We start from the raw sequence: 17,627 nt of genomic DNA on the forward strand, positions 1-17,627 counted from the left end.
ATTTTAATCGATGTTTGACAATGTATAGTTGCAGTATTTTGATTCCCGTTTTTCAACGCAGGCAGTTGCTGCAGGCAAATAACCCCCCTCCATTAGCAAGTCAAGCGATACTGTTCTGGCTCAGTGAATAATGAGTAAGTGACACCCAAGCAAGCTAGTGATCATAGAAGGCACAGAACAACTGAGTGATACGAATGCATATGACCTATTGGTCGAACGCGTCAAACCCCAAACAACAACAACAAACCCAATATCGAATCTGTTAAGAACTTTATTTTCGGTTAAAGAGCTACTTTTTAGGTGATGAATGTTCCAGATTTAGAGAATATCGAAATTATATGGGCAAAATTTATACATTACTCTAGTTAAAAAAAAGGCCAAAGGGGGACTTTAATAGGCTTTGAACTTTTTTATTTGAATAACCTATAAAGATGCTGTCGAGCTATATACTACTACTACTACTACTACTAATAACTCACTGCAGCACCAAGCCGCCTGAGGCCAACACAGCTACGCACGCTTCTCCTCCAACCTAATCTATTTAAAGCCTCCCTCTTTACACCCTCCCAGGAAGTTCCCATTTCCTTTAAATCTTTATTTATGACATCCTCCCAACCCAGACAAGGTTTTTATATAGTCTATAAAAAATAAAAAAAAATATAGAAGAGCTTGTAAAAAAATTTAAAATGTTCCCATAGGATTTCGAATTAGGTCGTTTCGAGATACTTATAACAACCAACAAACAAATTTTTCCTAGTACTATTTTGAACAAGTGAAGGAATTAAATTCAGTTGCTGTATTTCAGTCTTTGCATTTGCGCCGCATGCATGTTTTAACGAATATTATGAGTATAATTATGATATATATATAATAATATAATATATAATAATATATTAATAATAAATAATATAATATAATATATGTATATATATATATATATATACATATATATATATATATATATATATATATATATATATATATATATATATATATATATATATATATATATATATATATATATATATATATATGAGTATAATTATACCATAAGACGAATATAGTTCCTGCCGAAGCAGAGCTTTTACAATAAGGTAACACAACACCATAATTTTTTTCTCTCTATAAAATCCTTAGAAAAACAGATAGCACTGTGTGCAAAAAATTTCAATGTTTTTTCGAATAAAATATATTCTTTTGGTAAAGACGGAGTATGTGGCCTTATTCTAGAAGCTCTACATCAGAAGGAAGAAGAAGGAATTTTTTAACAGATGGTGCTGTGATCATGCAGACAACACATCTACAGCCTGGCTGGCACGGTGAATAATTCACCCAAGTTTTTTTTTCGTGTGTGCGTGTTTTACAGTTCAATGAAATAATGATGGGCCTTTGCATAATTTGAAAAGATCATCGTGGAAGCCTGGCCTACATAATGAACAATTAGTCACAACATTAAGTTACCTTCCATGGACGGTTCGAACACGGCCAAGCAAATCAGCATGACCTTGTGAATACTGTTCTATTACATCTTTAACGTCGTAGGGTCTTTGAGCTTCGCGAAATCGACGTCGAGAGACAAGGAGCTTAAGCTAATAATAAAAAAGTTGCAGTGTTGCCATAACTATTAACTAACGTGAATCGATTTAAATTGATATTAATTTAACGTCATAGGGTCTTTGAGCTTCGCGAAATCGACGTCGAGAGACAAGGAGCTTAAGCTAATAATAAAAAAGTTGCAGTGTTGCCATAACTATTAACTAACGTGAATCGATTTATATTGATATTAATTATCAAAGAAGGCTTCAAATCATGATAAATATTTTCGTTATATTTCATGTCAATTTTAATTAAATAGAAAAAATTTTGCTGTTAGTCATAAAGATACTTTTATCCCACCAAAGAACGGGCGCACACCTTGTTTACATGTAATCGAGACAAAATTTGTGACTTAATTTCAAATGCAAAGAAGGAACCAATATGTTTCTTCCAGAACTATCTAACAAATATTTTCGACGCTTCGCGAAATCGCTTCGCGAAATAGCTTCGCGAAATCGACGTCGAGAGACAAGGAGCTTAAGCTAATAATAAAAAAGTTGCAGTGTTGCCATAACTATTAACTAACGTGAATCGATTTATTTTGATAATAATTATCAAAGAAGGCTTCAAATCATGATAAATATCTTTGTTATATTTCATGTCAATTTTAATTAAATAGAAAAAATTTTGCTGTTAGTCATAAAGATACTTTTATCCCACCAAAGAACGGGCGCACACCTTGTTTACATGTAATCGAGACAAAATTTGTGACTTAATTTCAAATGCAAAGAAGGAACCAATATGTTTCTTGCAGAACTATCTAACAAATATTTTCCTCAAAAATTAAAGAATTTTCAACTGAAATTCCAACTTAACAAAATATCCACTTAGATTTATATATATTTTTTAAATAACTAATCCCTATTTAATGAAGAGAGGCTATAATTAATCCATAATCTTGTCTCTAATATGTTTCAAGAATACTGCTGTCAACAAACGTTGAAAAATGTTGAAAACGGAAAATGTTGAAAATGTTGAAAACGGCAGCATAAGACCCTATACAAGAAGCAGGAGTTTTCTTATGAGTTTTTTTTTTAGTAGTTTTCATTACCAAAAACGTTGGGATAGCTATGGTTTTCCTATAATTTGTCATATTATCTTATATTTACATGTTTTAATTTTATCTGCTTTATTATCCCCCTTATCCCCCAAAATGTCAAGATCCTTCCAAAATACATTCGTTTGTAGAACTGGAAGCCGCTCCTCAAAATTTATTAAATTTTGTATATACAATTGACACTAGCAGAGTTTCTATACCATCTTCCGCGTTAATTTTCGGAAACATCTTTGCACATTCTAGGGGAATTAGTACATACCATTTTTAGGAGAACTGACAATACTGTTTCTAGGGACCGATTAATATAATAGTATGACTGACAGACTGGTGAGAAAAGATGAAAATATTCAGGAAATGAATGCAGTAGGAGTGTCATTCAAACAAGGGTAAAGACAAACGGGGGAACAATTTTCAAGGGGCTTACGAATAAATTTTTGGAGGCGTGTTAAAATTTTTAAGAAACAAATAGAAATTTGGCTGAAAATTTTTCGTTCACGCTGACTTACTCTAGTCGGAATATTAAAAAAAAATGTTTTTTTTGTCTGAAATGCGACAAAAACGATATGACGTAGCTGATCTTAAATGAATTTACTCATTCTTTCATGATCTTGTTTAATGAAAATTACCATTGAAGAAGAATCCACTAACCTTCAGCTCAAAATGAATACAATATGTAGATTAAAAAAAAAAAAAAAAAAAAATCAGGCTTAGTTAAATTGCAAATATTACCATATATTACAAATTACTCTTAAAAGCATTAAAAATACACAAACATATTTTACAAATTCGTGAAAATATTAGCAAGCATTGCTGACAGCAAGCGAACTCACAACTCGTTAAAATAAAGGCTGTCAAGGCCAAACTTTATGATTGCGTTATCAAAAAATATTACACAGGGTGAATAGGTCTTCTTCTGACTCAAAAATGTATAGGATATCTAGGTTGAAAAAAAAAAGAAATCAGGCGTGGCTACGTGAATAACGTTCGTATGTATTGCAAAATTCCAAAAGCATTGAATATATATATATATATATATATATATATATATATATATATATATATATATATATATATATATATATATATATATATATATAAAGTGCCAAGTTTATATTTACAAATTTGTGAAAATATTAGCAAGCATTCCCGATAGCAAGCGAATTCACAACTTGTTAATAAAAGGCCATCAAGCCCAAGAATTTGCTTGCATGCATCTCTGACCTGGTTTGAACTATTTTCACCCGACTTATAAGATCACTATGACCAACAGAATAATGTTCGATGACGTCTTTGACGTCGTATGGCTTGAAAGCTTCTTTGAACTTACGACGAGCAACAAGAAAGCGAATCTAACAGAAAAGTAGTTTTTTAACTATTTCTTTTTCTAAAAATTTATGAGAAAAAGAGAATATTGAAAATTCTCCAATAAAAATCTAGCCTAAAAAAATTAAAAGCAAAGAATGAAACAAAAACAATGGAAGACATTTAAATTTAGTTTCATGGTGGAATAATAAGGATCTGATGAAACTGAACTCTATCTAAAATTGAAATTGGAGCAAAAATGAAAAACAAATAATTACTAAATATATTAAATTACTCAATAAGCTACTCAAATTAAACTAATAAAAACTACTATATTATCAACTTTATAATTAATTATTATTATAGTTATCTTATATATCGTTATAATTTATGTTATATAATCTATTTTATACATAATTATAATTTGGTAATTATTATACTACTATCATAAAACTACTCAAATAAAACAAGTAAGTCATATGACTTCCAAACAGAAACGCACCCAGGAGATGGAGCAAGAGGAGCACAGACTTTACGGTGCAAGAGAACTGAGCACGAATATCATCCTAAATGCTTAAGCAAAAAATATGTTTTCAAAATTTTATAATTTTTTTGCTTTTTTACACGGATAAATAATATATATATATTTTAACACTTTAGGCCAAGAAAATAATTGATACAAAACTCAAGTCCCTCCCCCATCCAGGTGAGATTTTGAGTTCTGGCTCTTTCAGACTGAATTTCTTTGCGTCTCCATTTCTGCACTAGTACATAAACCCAAAGAATCGTCATTTCCAACTCCAATTACCAAAAGCAATATTTGTGTTCTCATTGAACCAATTCCTACTTTCATTCTTATTACTCCTTATGTTGTTTCTAATCTCAATTCGAATTGTAATAGTACAAAAGGTGCTTAGCGAAACGCAATAATACAAAAATAATATGTATTTTTCTAATTTGACCAAATTTCATAAACAATTCAAAACAAATTTCATAAAATTTCATAAACGAAAAAACACTTCAAGACAATCTCCCCCATAAGGTTTTATGGCTCTTTACGCTAAAGTTTGACTCCTTCTCTCAACTCTACTTTTTAAAACAGTAAAAAACTTTAGCGTTTTACTTTAGTAAAAAACTTCAAAACTTTAGCTAATGTCGCTCCTTACTTTCTGTTAAAAAAACTTATTTTTTTTTTATTTAATTCCTGAATGTTTTTGAATTAATGCATGTTTTGATTTTGGCTCTCGAAACATTAATAACTAAAACAAAATTTGCATAATATTTTTTTTTGCTAAATGGCTTTCTCATAGTTTTGATCGGACGATTTTGAGAAAAAAGGAGCGGGGGAAGAGGCCTAGTCATCCTACGATTTTCTGGTTACCTAAAAAGGAAACTAGAACCTTTAATCTTTTACGAACGTTTTTATTAGTAAGAAATATATATAACTTACAAATTAACTTACATGACGAACTTTTATATTCGTAAGTTTTTATTACTTATATGAGGGGGTTCGCCCCCTCGTCATCACCTCACTCTTTACACTAAACCTTAGATTTTGTCCCAACTCCTTAAGAATGACCCCTGAATCACAAAGGCCGTAGAATAAATAGTTGAAATTACTAAAAATACTTTTTAAAATACTTAGCGTAAAGAGCGAGGTATTAGGAGGAGGTGAGCCCCTCATATGCGTAATAATTTCTGTTTGTTTTAAGTTTTAATGCTGCTCCTTACTTTCAGTTGAAAAAACTTTTTTCCTGTTTATTTTTTCATTGTTTTTTAAATAATACTAGAAAATCCTGAGCCCCCCTATATGGAAATTCTTTTTCCCCATGACAAAATCCTCCATGGAAAAATCCACCCACGTAACCTCCTCCCCTCAACCCCCCCCCCCCCCGCCAACCAAAAACAACCCTCTGAAAATGTCTGTACACTTCCCAGTAACCATTACTATATGTAAACACTGGTCAAAGTTTGTAACTTGCAGTCCCTCCCATGGGGACTTTGAGGGAATAAGTCGTCCCCAAAGAAATAGTTATTTGGTTTTTCGACTTTGCTGAATAAAATGGCCATCTCAGATTTTTGATCTGGTGACTTTGGGAAAAAAATGATCGTGGGAAGGGGCCTAGGTGTCCTGCAATTTTTTTGGTCACTTGAAAAGGGCACTAGAACTTTAATTTCCGTTAGAATAAGCCCTCTCGTGACACTATAGGACCACTGGGTCGATACGATCACCTCTGGGAAAAAAAAAACAAAAAAAAAAACAAACAGATAAGCACGCATCTGTGATTTGTCTTCTGGCAAAAAATACAGAATCCCACATTTTTGTAGATATGAGCTTGAAACTTCTACAGTAGGGTTCTTTGTTACGCCGAATTTGATGTTGTGATTTTCATTAAGATTCTATGACTTTTAGGGGGTCTCCTCCAATTTTCTAAAATAAGGCAGATTTCCTCAGGCTCGTAACTTTTGATGGGTAAGACTAAACTTAATGAAACTTATATATTTAAAATCAGCATTAAAACTCAATTCTTTTGATGTAACTATTGGTATCAAAATCCGCTGTTTCAGAGTTTCAGTTACTATTGAGTTGGGTTGCTCCTTACTACAATTCGTCACTGTTTGAAACAGTGTTTCCTACAGAAAATAGCTAATTGGGCATTCTACAACCTGGCAAAAGTGATTGATGATCCATCCCTAGTAGGGACACATCCTAGGAGTCACAAGAGATGGCTGTACCAATGGAAGCAACATTTTAACATAGATGCCGTGAGTGTGAATACTTGAACAAAGATAGGACTTCCAAATTTCTAACTCATTTACACCATCTGTTGTCTCTCTCTTGGAGCAGCTTGTACCTAGGCGAAAACTTCAAAAGCAGTTATTAAGCTTATGAGTATGAGTAAGAGTAAGTATGAGTAAGCTTATGAGTAAGTTTATCAATCCATTGCACTACAGGATTGATATTTTGTTGCTCAAATGCGGTTAGGGCTTACGAAAATATTCCTACAAGGGCTAGTAAATGCTTCCGACGTCTTGAAATAATGTTTTCCGATTCAAGTGAGCTTTGCGAGCAAATTATTCATTTAAATGAAGTCACTGATGACTTTCAACATCCTGAGGGGTAAACTTTGATATGATTAGTCATAGCTTCTTAGTCTAATATTGGTCAAATTTAACTCCTTTTGAGTCTAAATAGTTGTAGTTTTGGTATTGTTCCCCTTTATTTGAGGACTAATTTTAAACCTCCGTTTAGCTAGGACTTAAGTGCTGTTACCAGTTGTCAGTTATAAAGGGGATACAAGATATATCCCAAAATGTGCGCAAAGAGCAGATCTGGTCCTCAATTTTCTCAATACTGCAAAGGCAACCTTGTTTATTTGGCTTCACAATCCCAATACTTGCAAATACCCATTTTTATGATCCACTTGCAAATACCCATTTTAATACCCAATACTTGCAAATACCCATTTTTTCTCAATACTGCAAAGGCAACCTTGTTTATTTGGCTTCACAATGGCTTCACAATGGAAAGAAAGTGTTAATTGTAGATTACACAAAAAATTAATGACTGGAGCAGTTTCAGCCGTAATATGAAGAACACTAAGGACCTTACTTTCGATGGACAATAATTTGGTATCATATGCTAACATGCATACAGTGAGTTGATTGTTCTTAAAATCGAAGTTGCGGACAAATTCCAATATCCTGAGAGGCCAACTTTGAAATGATTGGTCACAGGTTTTTAGTCTCTCATTGGTCACGGTTACCTACCGGTCATTCTCATCTGTAGCAATTCTAGTCTTGTTCCCCTTGACCTGAAGACCAAAATTGAACCTTCGTTTTACAAGACATAAAGTCGAAAAAAAGTGCACATATAAGTGCATGCAAACAGTTTAAGCTTTTGTGCCGCAGTGCGACCCAACTCGTTTTCATAACAAGTGCTAGATCTACTTTGAGTAGGCAATCTGGTGGCTTAGCCTGTATTGTCAAACAAAAGTAGTTTTCTGTCTCCGTCATTTTATCCCTGTGACGAACATGTCTTGGCTATAAAATTCGGCCAAACCGCCTTGAAAAACATTTATTTTATTCACAAAGGGAAGAATATGAACTTGCGACAAATTTTTTCAAGATTACTCTAGTTCGAAAATTCTCTTTTAAATCAAAATAAAAAACCGCTATAGAATATATTGGGCCGCTATAGTTATTGGAAATATTTACACCGATGAAAAACATGAATCTGTTCGAACCACACAGCTACTTGATAGACCCCACGACTTTATAATAATTGCAGAAAATCTATGGTTTGCGTGTGTGTAAAATCTAGGGGCCTCTCAAATATTGATTACATGATTTGTTTCTTACACAGTAAAGTTCCACCATTGTATATCTAAGAAGGTGTCTAAGCATTAGATTACCTTCCACTTTTGATCTTTTTTTCTGGTAGAAATGAAATTACTGATCATGCCTATATCTGCCTTTAAATGGTTTTTTTTGGTGAAATCGTAAAAGTACTAATATTATCTAGAAAGACCGACATCTGATAAATGTCAACATTGACCGGTGAATGTCCAAAATTTCTTTTTCTTTGCTTAGATTAAATCAGATTTGCCAATGAGCTTTGTCAGTCTTATGCAAGGTTTAATGGTAAAAGTTAAGGTTAGGATAAATTAGGCTATTAATCTCAAAAATAGGTTAAAAATTTAACATAACCTGTAACCATTAAACCTTGCATAAGACTGAGAATGCTGACTAGCAAAACTGATTAAATCCAAGGAGAAAAAAGTGATTTCGGATATTCACAGGTAAATGTCGACATTCTCTAATTTTGACTTTTCATAGTAACACTAATATACCATTATAAATTTCAACTATAACAATACTTCTTATTTCCTTATATGTACCCTCTTATTTACCCTGCCTAAAGCTAATAGGATTTTAATCAATATAACAACCAGATATTGTGGTGTCTCAAAAGCTCTGACAAGGTTGCAGTCCCTTAATAGGAAATAAGAAGAAGAACAAGGAAACCTGTTTAGCCATGCAGTCCTGAGCTGAGAAGAGTGAAAAACATTATTGGCACCACTTCAAATGATTCAGAAAAGAGCTAATGGGACATTTTCACTCGCTCCTCGTGGCTTTCTTCAGTCCTTTAGTGAAAAGTTTGATGTAGCGTCAATGGCTCTTTTCTGCAAGTGCAAAAATTCACCTCCTTCTCTAGAGCTCTCTCGTGTTGTACCCCTCAACCTCATTGTCGACCCGACAAGACAGACAAGAAAGCACATAGCTCAGCCCCATTATCTGAAGCTTGGCGGGCCAAGAACAGAGTATTTTGAAGAACAGATTCGTTTGACGTTGCAGTTCGATTTGGAACGATCTTCCTGTCATGAGGGTGTTGTCCCTAAAAGTTACCTCCCTTAAAATAAGATCCAACAGTCACCTAAAACTGGAGCTAATAAGGAGCCATGAACAAAATGAAGCCGTATTATGGCTACTTATCTGGATATCTGACGTTTGTCAACTATATAAAAATGTGTTTGAAGCACAACAAAAATAAAGGTGGGCTCTCAAGAGTTGTCTAAGATATAGACAAGACGGACTATCCGATGGATCTTGAAATTGGAAAGAATTGGAAAAAGAAATTAATTCAGCTAAATTAGATGAAATTACGATCTTTAACTGTCCTATTACTGCGGTCTTGTGATCTTACCATTATTCTGGTAAATCCTATGGAGTAAATTATGCAAGGTGCGGGCTCTATTTAGGTTTTCCTTCATCGTATTTCTGGTTTTCAAACAGTTCGTGGTAACGAACTGTAGTAAGGAGCGACCCGGCTCAATAGTAAACGAAACTCTAAAAAACGGAATTTTGATGCTAAAAGATACATCAAAAGAATCGAATTTTCACGCTGATTCTAAATATATAAGTTTCAATTAATTTAGTCTTTGTCATCAAAAGTTACGAGCCTAAGAAAATTTCCCTTATTTTGGAAAATAAGGGAAAACATCCCCTAAAAGTCATAGAATCTTAACGAAAATCACACCATCGCATTCGGCGTATCAGAGAACCCTACAGCAACAATTTCAAGTTCCTACCTAAAAAAATGTGGAATTTCGTATTTTTTGCCAGAAGACAAATCACGGGTGCGTGTTTATTTGTTTTTTTTTTTTGTTTTTGTTTTTTTCCCAGGGGTCATCGTATCGATCAAGTTGTCCTAGAGTGTCGCAAGAGGGCTCATTCTTACGGAAATGAAAAGTTCTAGTGCCGCTTTTAAGTGATCAAAAAAATTGGAGGGCACCTAGGCCCCCTACCACGCTAATTTTTTCCAAAAGTCAACGGATTAAAATTTTGAGAAATCCATTTTGTTCCGCATAGTTGTAAACCATAATAACTATGTCTTTGGGAATGACTTACTCCCTCACAATCCCTGGGGGAGGGGCTGCAAGTTACAAACTTAGACCAGTGTTTACATATAGTAATGGCTATTGGGAAGTATACAGACGTTTTCAGGGGGGAATTTTTTTGTTTAGGGGGTGGGGTTGATGGGAGGGGGCTATGTGGGAGGATCTTTCCTTGGAGGATTATGTCACGGGGGAAGAAAAATTCAATGAAAAGGGCGCAGGATTTTCTAGCATTACTATAAAAAAAACAATGAAAAAATAAACATGAAAACGTTTTTTCAATTGAAAGTAAAAAATAGCATTTAAATTTAAAACAAACAGAGATTATTACGCATATAAGGGGTTCTAAAAATACTTTAGCATAAAGAGCGAGGTATTTAGGAGGAGATAAATACCTCGCTCTTTATGCTAAAGAATTTTTAGTAATTTCAACTATTTATTCTACGGCCTTTTTGAGTCAGGGGTCATTCTTAAAAAATTGGGACAAAACTTACGATTTAGTGTAAATAGCGATGTATTAACGAGGGTAAAAACCCCCTCGTACACATAATAAAAATATAAGAATATAAAAGTTTGTTACGTAAGTTAATTCTCAAGTTACGCATATTTTTTACTAATAAAAACGTTCGTTAAAAATTAAAAGTTCTAGTAGCCTTTTTAAGTAACCGAAAAATTGGAGGGCAGCTAGGCCTCCTTCCCCGCCCCTTATTTCTCAAAATCGTCTGATCAAAACTAAGAAAAAGCCATTTAGCCAAAAAAAAATAATATACAAATTTCATTTCAATAACTTATGTGTGGAGAGCCAAAATCAAACATGCATTAATTCAAAAACGTTCAGAAATTAAATAAAATAAACTAGTTTTTTTAACTGAAAGTAAGGAGCGACATTAAAACTTAAAACGAACAGAAATTACTTCGTATATGAAATGGGTTGTCCTCTCCGCAATCCCTCGCTCTTTACGCTAAAGTTTGACTCTTTGCCACAATTCTGCTTTTTAAAACAATTAAAAGCTTTAGCGTAAAGAGCGAGGGATTGCGGAGGGGACAAACCATTTCATATACGGAGTAATTTCTGTTCGTTTTAAGTTTTAATGTCGCTCCTTACTTTAAGTTAAAAAAACTAGTTTTTTTATTTAATCCCTAACTAAGGCAAAGTTCTTCCCCTGTCAGTAATTGCTAAGAATCTGCAATTAAATCTGGTAAGAAACTTGAACTAATTCACGATGGCGTCGATGGTGTTGAATCCTGCTATCTGAAATTAATCACCCACGTTTGTTTTTCCGTTTACGGTTGTTTTAAAACGTGTTTTTATTGATCCCTTATCCCTAATTTTTTTTATGTGGAACAGGAAAATCACTTTAGTTTTTAGTTTAGCGTTGGATGGCAGCACTCACACTAGACTCGTGGATTCCTTCTAAAAGATGATTCAGTGAAAAGGTAATGTCCTTATATGTGTTTAAAGCCTATTTTCCTTAGGCTTTAAATAGTATAGTTGATACTAAGCTCTTTTTAGTCGTGGTACCTCCGTTATATTTCTTCTGAGGCTTTTGCGTGATAATTCTTATTTTTGAATTAAAGTTAATTGCGTCTTGTCTTTTTCCAATTTTCTTGTTGGTCCAGGTGTAGATTAGAGTAGAAATTTCCATGATATTATTTTCAAATTTCTTATTACTAAAAATTCTTGAGAATCTTTTTTCTATATTTTTTTGTCGGCTTCAGTGATATATCCCACAGTCCCTATACTAATAAATTTTTTCGAATTTTTCTTTCAAAAATTGTTCTTTTCAGGATGGTACATAAAGTTTTTTGTTGCTGTGTTTTGCTTAGTGTTGCTAAATATTTAGTCCATTCTTCGACAAGCAGATCAATAATTTTCCCAACAATCTAAGAATTCGATTCAATGGTTGGGTAAATCGTAACTGGGAGAATCAGATAGGCATAGTATCTTTTGGTCTACCCAGGCACGCGCATCGCTTTTGGTTATTTTCTCGAGAAGTACTGAGAATCCTATTATATTGAATACTTTAGCTCGCTTAAAATACAACTAATCAGGGACTAAACTTTTTTGGCCCACTCCCAGCCGAACAAAAATATTTAGAGCCATCTATATTCACTTTTTGGAGCCCCGCCACTTCAAAATCATACTTGACCACTGTCATCATTGTAGCTTCCAGTACTCTAATACTGGTTCGCAGACTTATGATCCTATTCTTCCAAGCTTTTTGCAACTGTAAGAAAAATGCCCTGAGTCTTGCCTATTCTATTTTTACTATTTTCACTGCAACCATGGTCTTTACTAGTATGTAAGTGAAGCTGTCCACTTGATCAATCTTATCTTTGCTCAACGTCATCTTTTCACCTTCACTTATTCCTTGTCTTATCAACTTCGGCTTTTTAAAATTAATTTTAAAACCTAATCTTGCACAATGACTTCACGAAACCTCTAAAAGAACGTTCATTTTGCTAACATTTTCATCTAGTTATAAATTTAAATGTTAATTTATTACTTGTGGAATATTTAGCTTATGAAATAGTATAGATATATTGGTAGTAAGGATGACCACTATCACCATCATAGATTTATTTCATCAAACTCTAATCAAGTGTTTTGTATTACTCTCAAGGAAACTAAACACAATTTTTTAAAAGTCTAAATGAAATCTCGTGTTTTAAAAGGTTTAATAAGAAACTTTTCGTAGTTTTAATTCCGTAGGTTACGCTACGTCCGTCGATTGTTAATGCATTTCGGAATTGTAACTTTTTTGGGGTAATTTGAAATTCATTCACATTGGAACAAATTTTTGACGACATACTAATTTTTTTAGAAAATCATTCAGAAAGATTTTTTTTTAAGTGATTCATTGAACAAGAAAAAAGTATCAAGGGTTGTATGAGTAAGCTCACCTATACCAACTCTGAATTCATTCTTCTTTATCATATCGGTAATATTTATATTATATCAGCTCGAAACGAAAAATATAGACATCCCCTAAATATTTAATTTCAATATAAATAGGATACTTGATAAAAAGTAAATATAGACATCCCCTAAATATTTGATGTTAATATAAAAAGTAAGCTATCCTGTATGCGGTTATGTAAAAGTCACATTGTATTGTAAGAATTTATGATAATGTGCACTGTTTTCAACCGATATTTTCCGGTTTTATTGGCATAAGATATGTGCCAATAAGAACCATTACTGATGTCTATTTCCTAGAAGAAAGGCTGAGATGGATACCATTAATATTAAAGTAGTAAGTTTAAATTAAAAGTCAAAATTAAAACTGTTAAATAAGTTCTAAATTTTTTCATATACTTGGTAATCAAATTCTAGATTATATAAAAATAGCAATATGTAATAAAATATAACACGGCAGGACAGTTTAAATCATTTGCCAAGGAGAGAGGGAACTGATAGGATACACAGTAAAAAAAAAGTAGGAACAAAGACATAATGCAACTTTGCCTGACAGATCAAAGCCTCAATATCCTCCGAATAAATCCCTCAATAAAACGCTTATGTTGGAACATCATAGAAGCCAGTAAAAGCAAACCTTGCAGCCAAATCATAAAAAATGTATATACAACCGAATATAAGGTTGAATCACTTTCTATACTAATCAAGCAAAGTAACGAGGACCATATTCAGTATTTTTATTCGGAGCGAGGAGATTACAAAAAAATTGAAAAAACGCATCAGAAAATTGTTTTTATGCATTTTGTTTCGGTTTTATGAGTCGGACAAACATTTCGGGGTTTGGGGGTGCAAACTCCATACCTCCCCCCTTTTCCCTTGATACGACGTTAAAAACAATCATACATTTTTTCCTGAAAAAGAAGGGAAATGCGAACGATTTGATTAATACCTAGATAATAATAAGATTTAAGAAGACAATACTAAAACTAAACGTAGATCACTCACTTCTGACAAGGATTAGAACCAGAACGAGCAGGGTAATGACGGTCTTGGTGCATAGGAAATAAATCAAGTGCATACATAATTGAAGGCACACTATTTTTGATATAGGATCCCAGCAAAATAGTCGCACAAATTTAGGCAATTGAGAAAGACCCAAAATATCAAGAAGTTAATAGGCACTCTTAGTACGAGGTGAACCTTGCAATAACGATGAAGATGGCAAAAAATCCTTCTAAACCTGAATTACCTTAAACTGTAGCCTCTGAAAAGGAGCTAGATGACTCTTAAATGCATTAAAATAAACAAAGGGAAAATGATTACGGTAAGAAGGAAATAAGGAAAAACTGCGCTTAGCACACGGCATAACAAGGTAGGAGAAATTTTAGGCGTGAAATTATATAATTAATTAAAAGTCCTTCTGAGCACAGGATAGGTAATTAAGGCAAATGAAAAACAAGAGAGGACACAGAATTGAACCCTGAGGCACACCGACAGCTTTGGACAGAGACGCATCAGCACAAACAATATTACCATCACTAACAAATTGAGACTTTGTTAGTTATTACGTGTGTATTGCAAATGAGGAACAAGAGAGGACACAGAATTGAACCCTGAGGCACACCGACAGCTTTTGACAGAGACACATCAGCACAAACAATATTACCATCACTAACAAATTGAGACTTTGTTAGTTATTACGTGTGTATATCTCTCATTGGAGCTCCAGTTCCACGTCATTTGCTTTAAACTATACAATAGAGCCGGAAATAGTGTCAAATATCATCTTTATAAGAAGGGAAGCAGCAGCAAGTATTTTACTATGATCGAGGATATCGTGAATGAATTGGTAAAAATTTACAACCTATTCTCAGTCAAATTATGAAAAAAATCGGAGTCGGGACGGAGAAGAGTTGTTTTGCAAGTAGACAGGATACAATCTTCTTATACAGAGATCAACGTTGAAACTGCACAATGGATAGATATCGAGCGGCACTTCGGTGGTTCAAATGGGTCTTTGCCTTTATGTAATGCAATCATCTTAGCCGACTAAAATATTTCGAGGAATGATCCAGTATTTTATTTTTTTTATTGAATTGTTGAATTACTACCTTCAAGAGGTTTGTGGATAATCCGTTCGTTTCTTCGAAAGCTTCATTTATAAGCAGCCTCGTTATGTTTTTGCCGTCAGTGGAGACGGAAACATCAAGTTTTGACCAGTTGAAGGAGTTGAATTTGTTTTCTTTCTTAATCAGAATTAGCAGAAAGCAAAGGAGTCTTCTCAATATAATCGCAAAGTGGTGAAAACTCCTTTGAATCCCATAGATTCTGAATACATTTTATATATAGTTTGTAACTTATCGTCTTTTGAATCACCAAAGACCATTGCAATTAAACCAGTTTAGATCAAAATTTTCCACGCAAAGACGAAAAGTCAAATAACACTAAACATTAAAGAGCGTCCATAAAGCCCACGTGTGAGATATCCATGAAAGCCAAACTATTTAGAAAGTCTTTATAATAAAAAAGTAAACTTTTGCGAGGAAACATTTGATTATATATTGGCGTGTTTCCTAAGTATTATAGCTTCCAAGGAGAAATAGGATGGTAGTTGGGAACACAGGAAGCAGAAATATCTGATGACAGACACGCAACTACTGGCTGTTTTTCCGCCATAACTAGGACTTATTACAATTATTAAAGCAATCCATCTTTCCGTGTTCTAAGTGCATATCTTCCTCTGAGATCGTTTGAAGGGCATTGTTGTTCTTGTATTAATTTAGTTTTTGTTTGACCTTAAAAGCACCAGAACCTGTTGATAAAATTCCATGGAGCTGAAGGATCCAGGGGCAAAATTTAGAGTGTCTTTAAGACAAACAACGAGATAAAATAGAATTAAAAGGTCTTCGAATAAAAGAAATCTTTAGAGAGTGTAAACCTTTCGCATTGATTTCAGTACGCTTTGACTTAGCAAAATGTTCAGGTTTTGTATTGTTTATATTTGTTTATTACTTTAACGCTAATGTTTCTAAAAATGAAGCAAGTAGACTTTAATTAATCTGATATTTGGAAGCCTTATTTTAGGTGAGATTTCATCGAAGATATGGTTTATAATATAATGTAAAAATTACTTTTTTGCCAAATCAAGCAAAAAAAAAACTTACCCACAATCTCATCAAAATATAAAAACGAAAAACCTATTAATGAAATTGAAATCTTTAGCTTTGTATTAAATTAAATAAAACAAACAATTTAAACTAAACAACTTAAAGTAAGGAGCCACATTAAAACATAAAAGGATGAGAAATTATTACGTATATGAGGGAGTTCGCCCCATCATCAATACCTCGCTCTTTACGCTAAAGTTCGAAATTTGTTCCAAATGTTTAAGAATGACCCTTGAAGCACAAAAGTCGTTTAATCAGAATAAATAGCTCTTTTGAAAGTACTAAAAACAAAAACTTTAGCATAAAGAGAGAGGTATTAACGATCAGGAGAGCCCCCTAATATACGCAATAATTTCTGTTTATTTTAATTTTTAATGTGGCTCTTTACTTTCAGTTGAGAAAACTTGTATTCCTAAAATATAATTTATGATCATTTTTTAAATAATGCTGGGAAATCTGAAAGTGAGAAAATTCTCACTCCCCATGAACAGTTAATCCAGGAATAGATTATCCTACATAACCCCCTCCCCCTCCACCAACCCACCTCAACCAGAAAAAATCCCACCTGAAAACGTCTGTATTCTTCTCGGTAACCAATACAATATGTAAACAATGGGCAAAGTTCATAGCTTGCAGCCCTTTGTTCAGTGATTGTGGGGGATTAAATCATTTTTAAGACAAATTTATGAGATTTATAGAATATGCTGTAAGAAATTACTATCTCAAAACTCTGATCGGGTGACTTTGAGAAAAACACGAGCGTGAGAGGGGGTCTAGTTTCCTTTTTATTTTTTGGATACTTAAAAAGGGCATTATAACTTTCAAAATCCGTTCAAATGAGCTCTCTCACGATATTATAGGATTACTGGGTTGATACGATTACCCCTGAAGGAAAAAAAAAACAAAAAAAGAGAAGGAAAAAAATAATAAATAAACACGCATCCATGATCTTTCTTCTGGCAAAAAATATAAATTCTAAAAAAATACAAATTCTACATTTTTGCAGATAGGAGCTTGAAACCTTTACAGTAGAGTTTTCTGATACGTTGAACCTAATGGTGTAATTTTCATTACAATTCCATGACTTTTAGGGGGTTTTTCACCCTTTTTACGAAAATAAGGCAAGTGTTCACAGGCACATTACTTTTGATGACACTTATATATTTGAAATCAACACAAAAATCCAA

At 33.3% G+C, this 17,627-nt stretch overlaps 1 protein-coding gene across 5 annotated transcripts in view; it reads right to left on the reverse strand.

Annotated features, from left to right (window-relative positions):
- The window catches only part of LOC136030850 (potassium voltage-gated channel subfamily KQT member 4-like), a 317,182-nt gene that overhangs the window by 56,101 nt on the left and 243,454 nt on the right, over nt 1-17,627 (reverse strand). For 4 of the 5 annotated variants that reach the window (XM_065709898.1, XM_065709895.1, XM_065709899.1 and 1 more), the window contains one exon: nt 3,875-4,002. In XM_065709898.1, the coding sequence (XP_065565970.1) occupies nt 3,875-4,002 (128 nt within the window). Of the gene's footprint in view, nt 1-1,461; nt 1,590-3,874; nt 4,003-17,627 lie in introns of all 5 variants that reach the window. The other variant, XM_065709896.1, reaches the window with a different exon arrangement.

The sequence above is a fragment of the Artemia franciscana genome, chromosome 9, assembly GCF_032884065.1.
Source record: "Artemia franciscana chromosome 9, ASM3288406v1, whole genome shotgun sequence".
Classification (NCBI taxonomy): Eukaryota; Metazoa; Arthropoda; class Branchiopoda; order Anostraca; family Artemiidae; genus Artemia; species Artemia franciscana.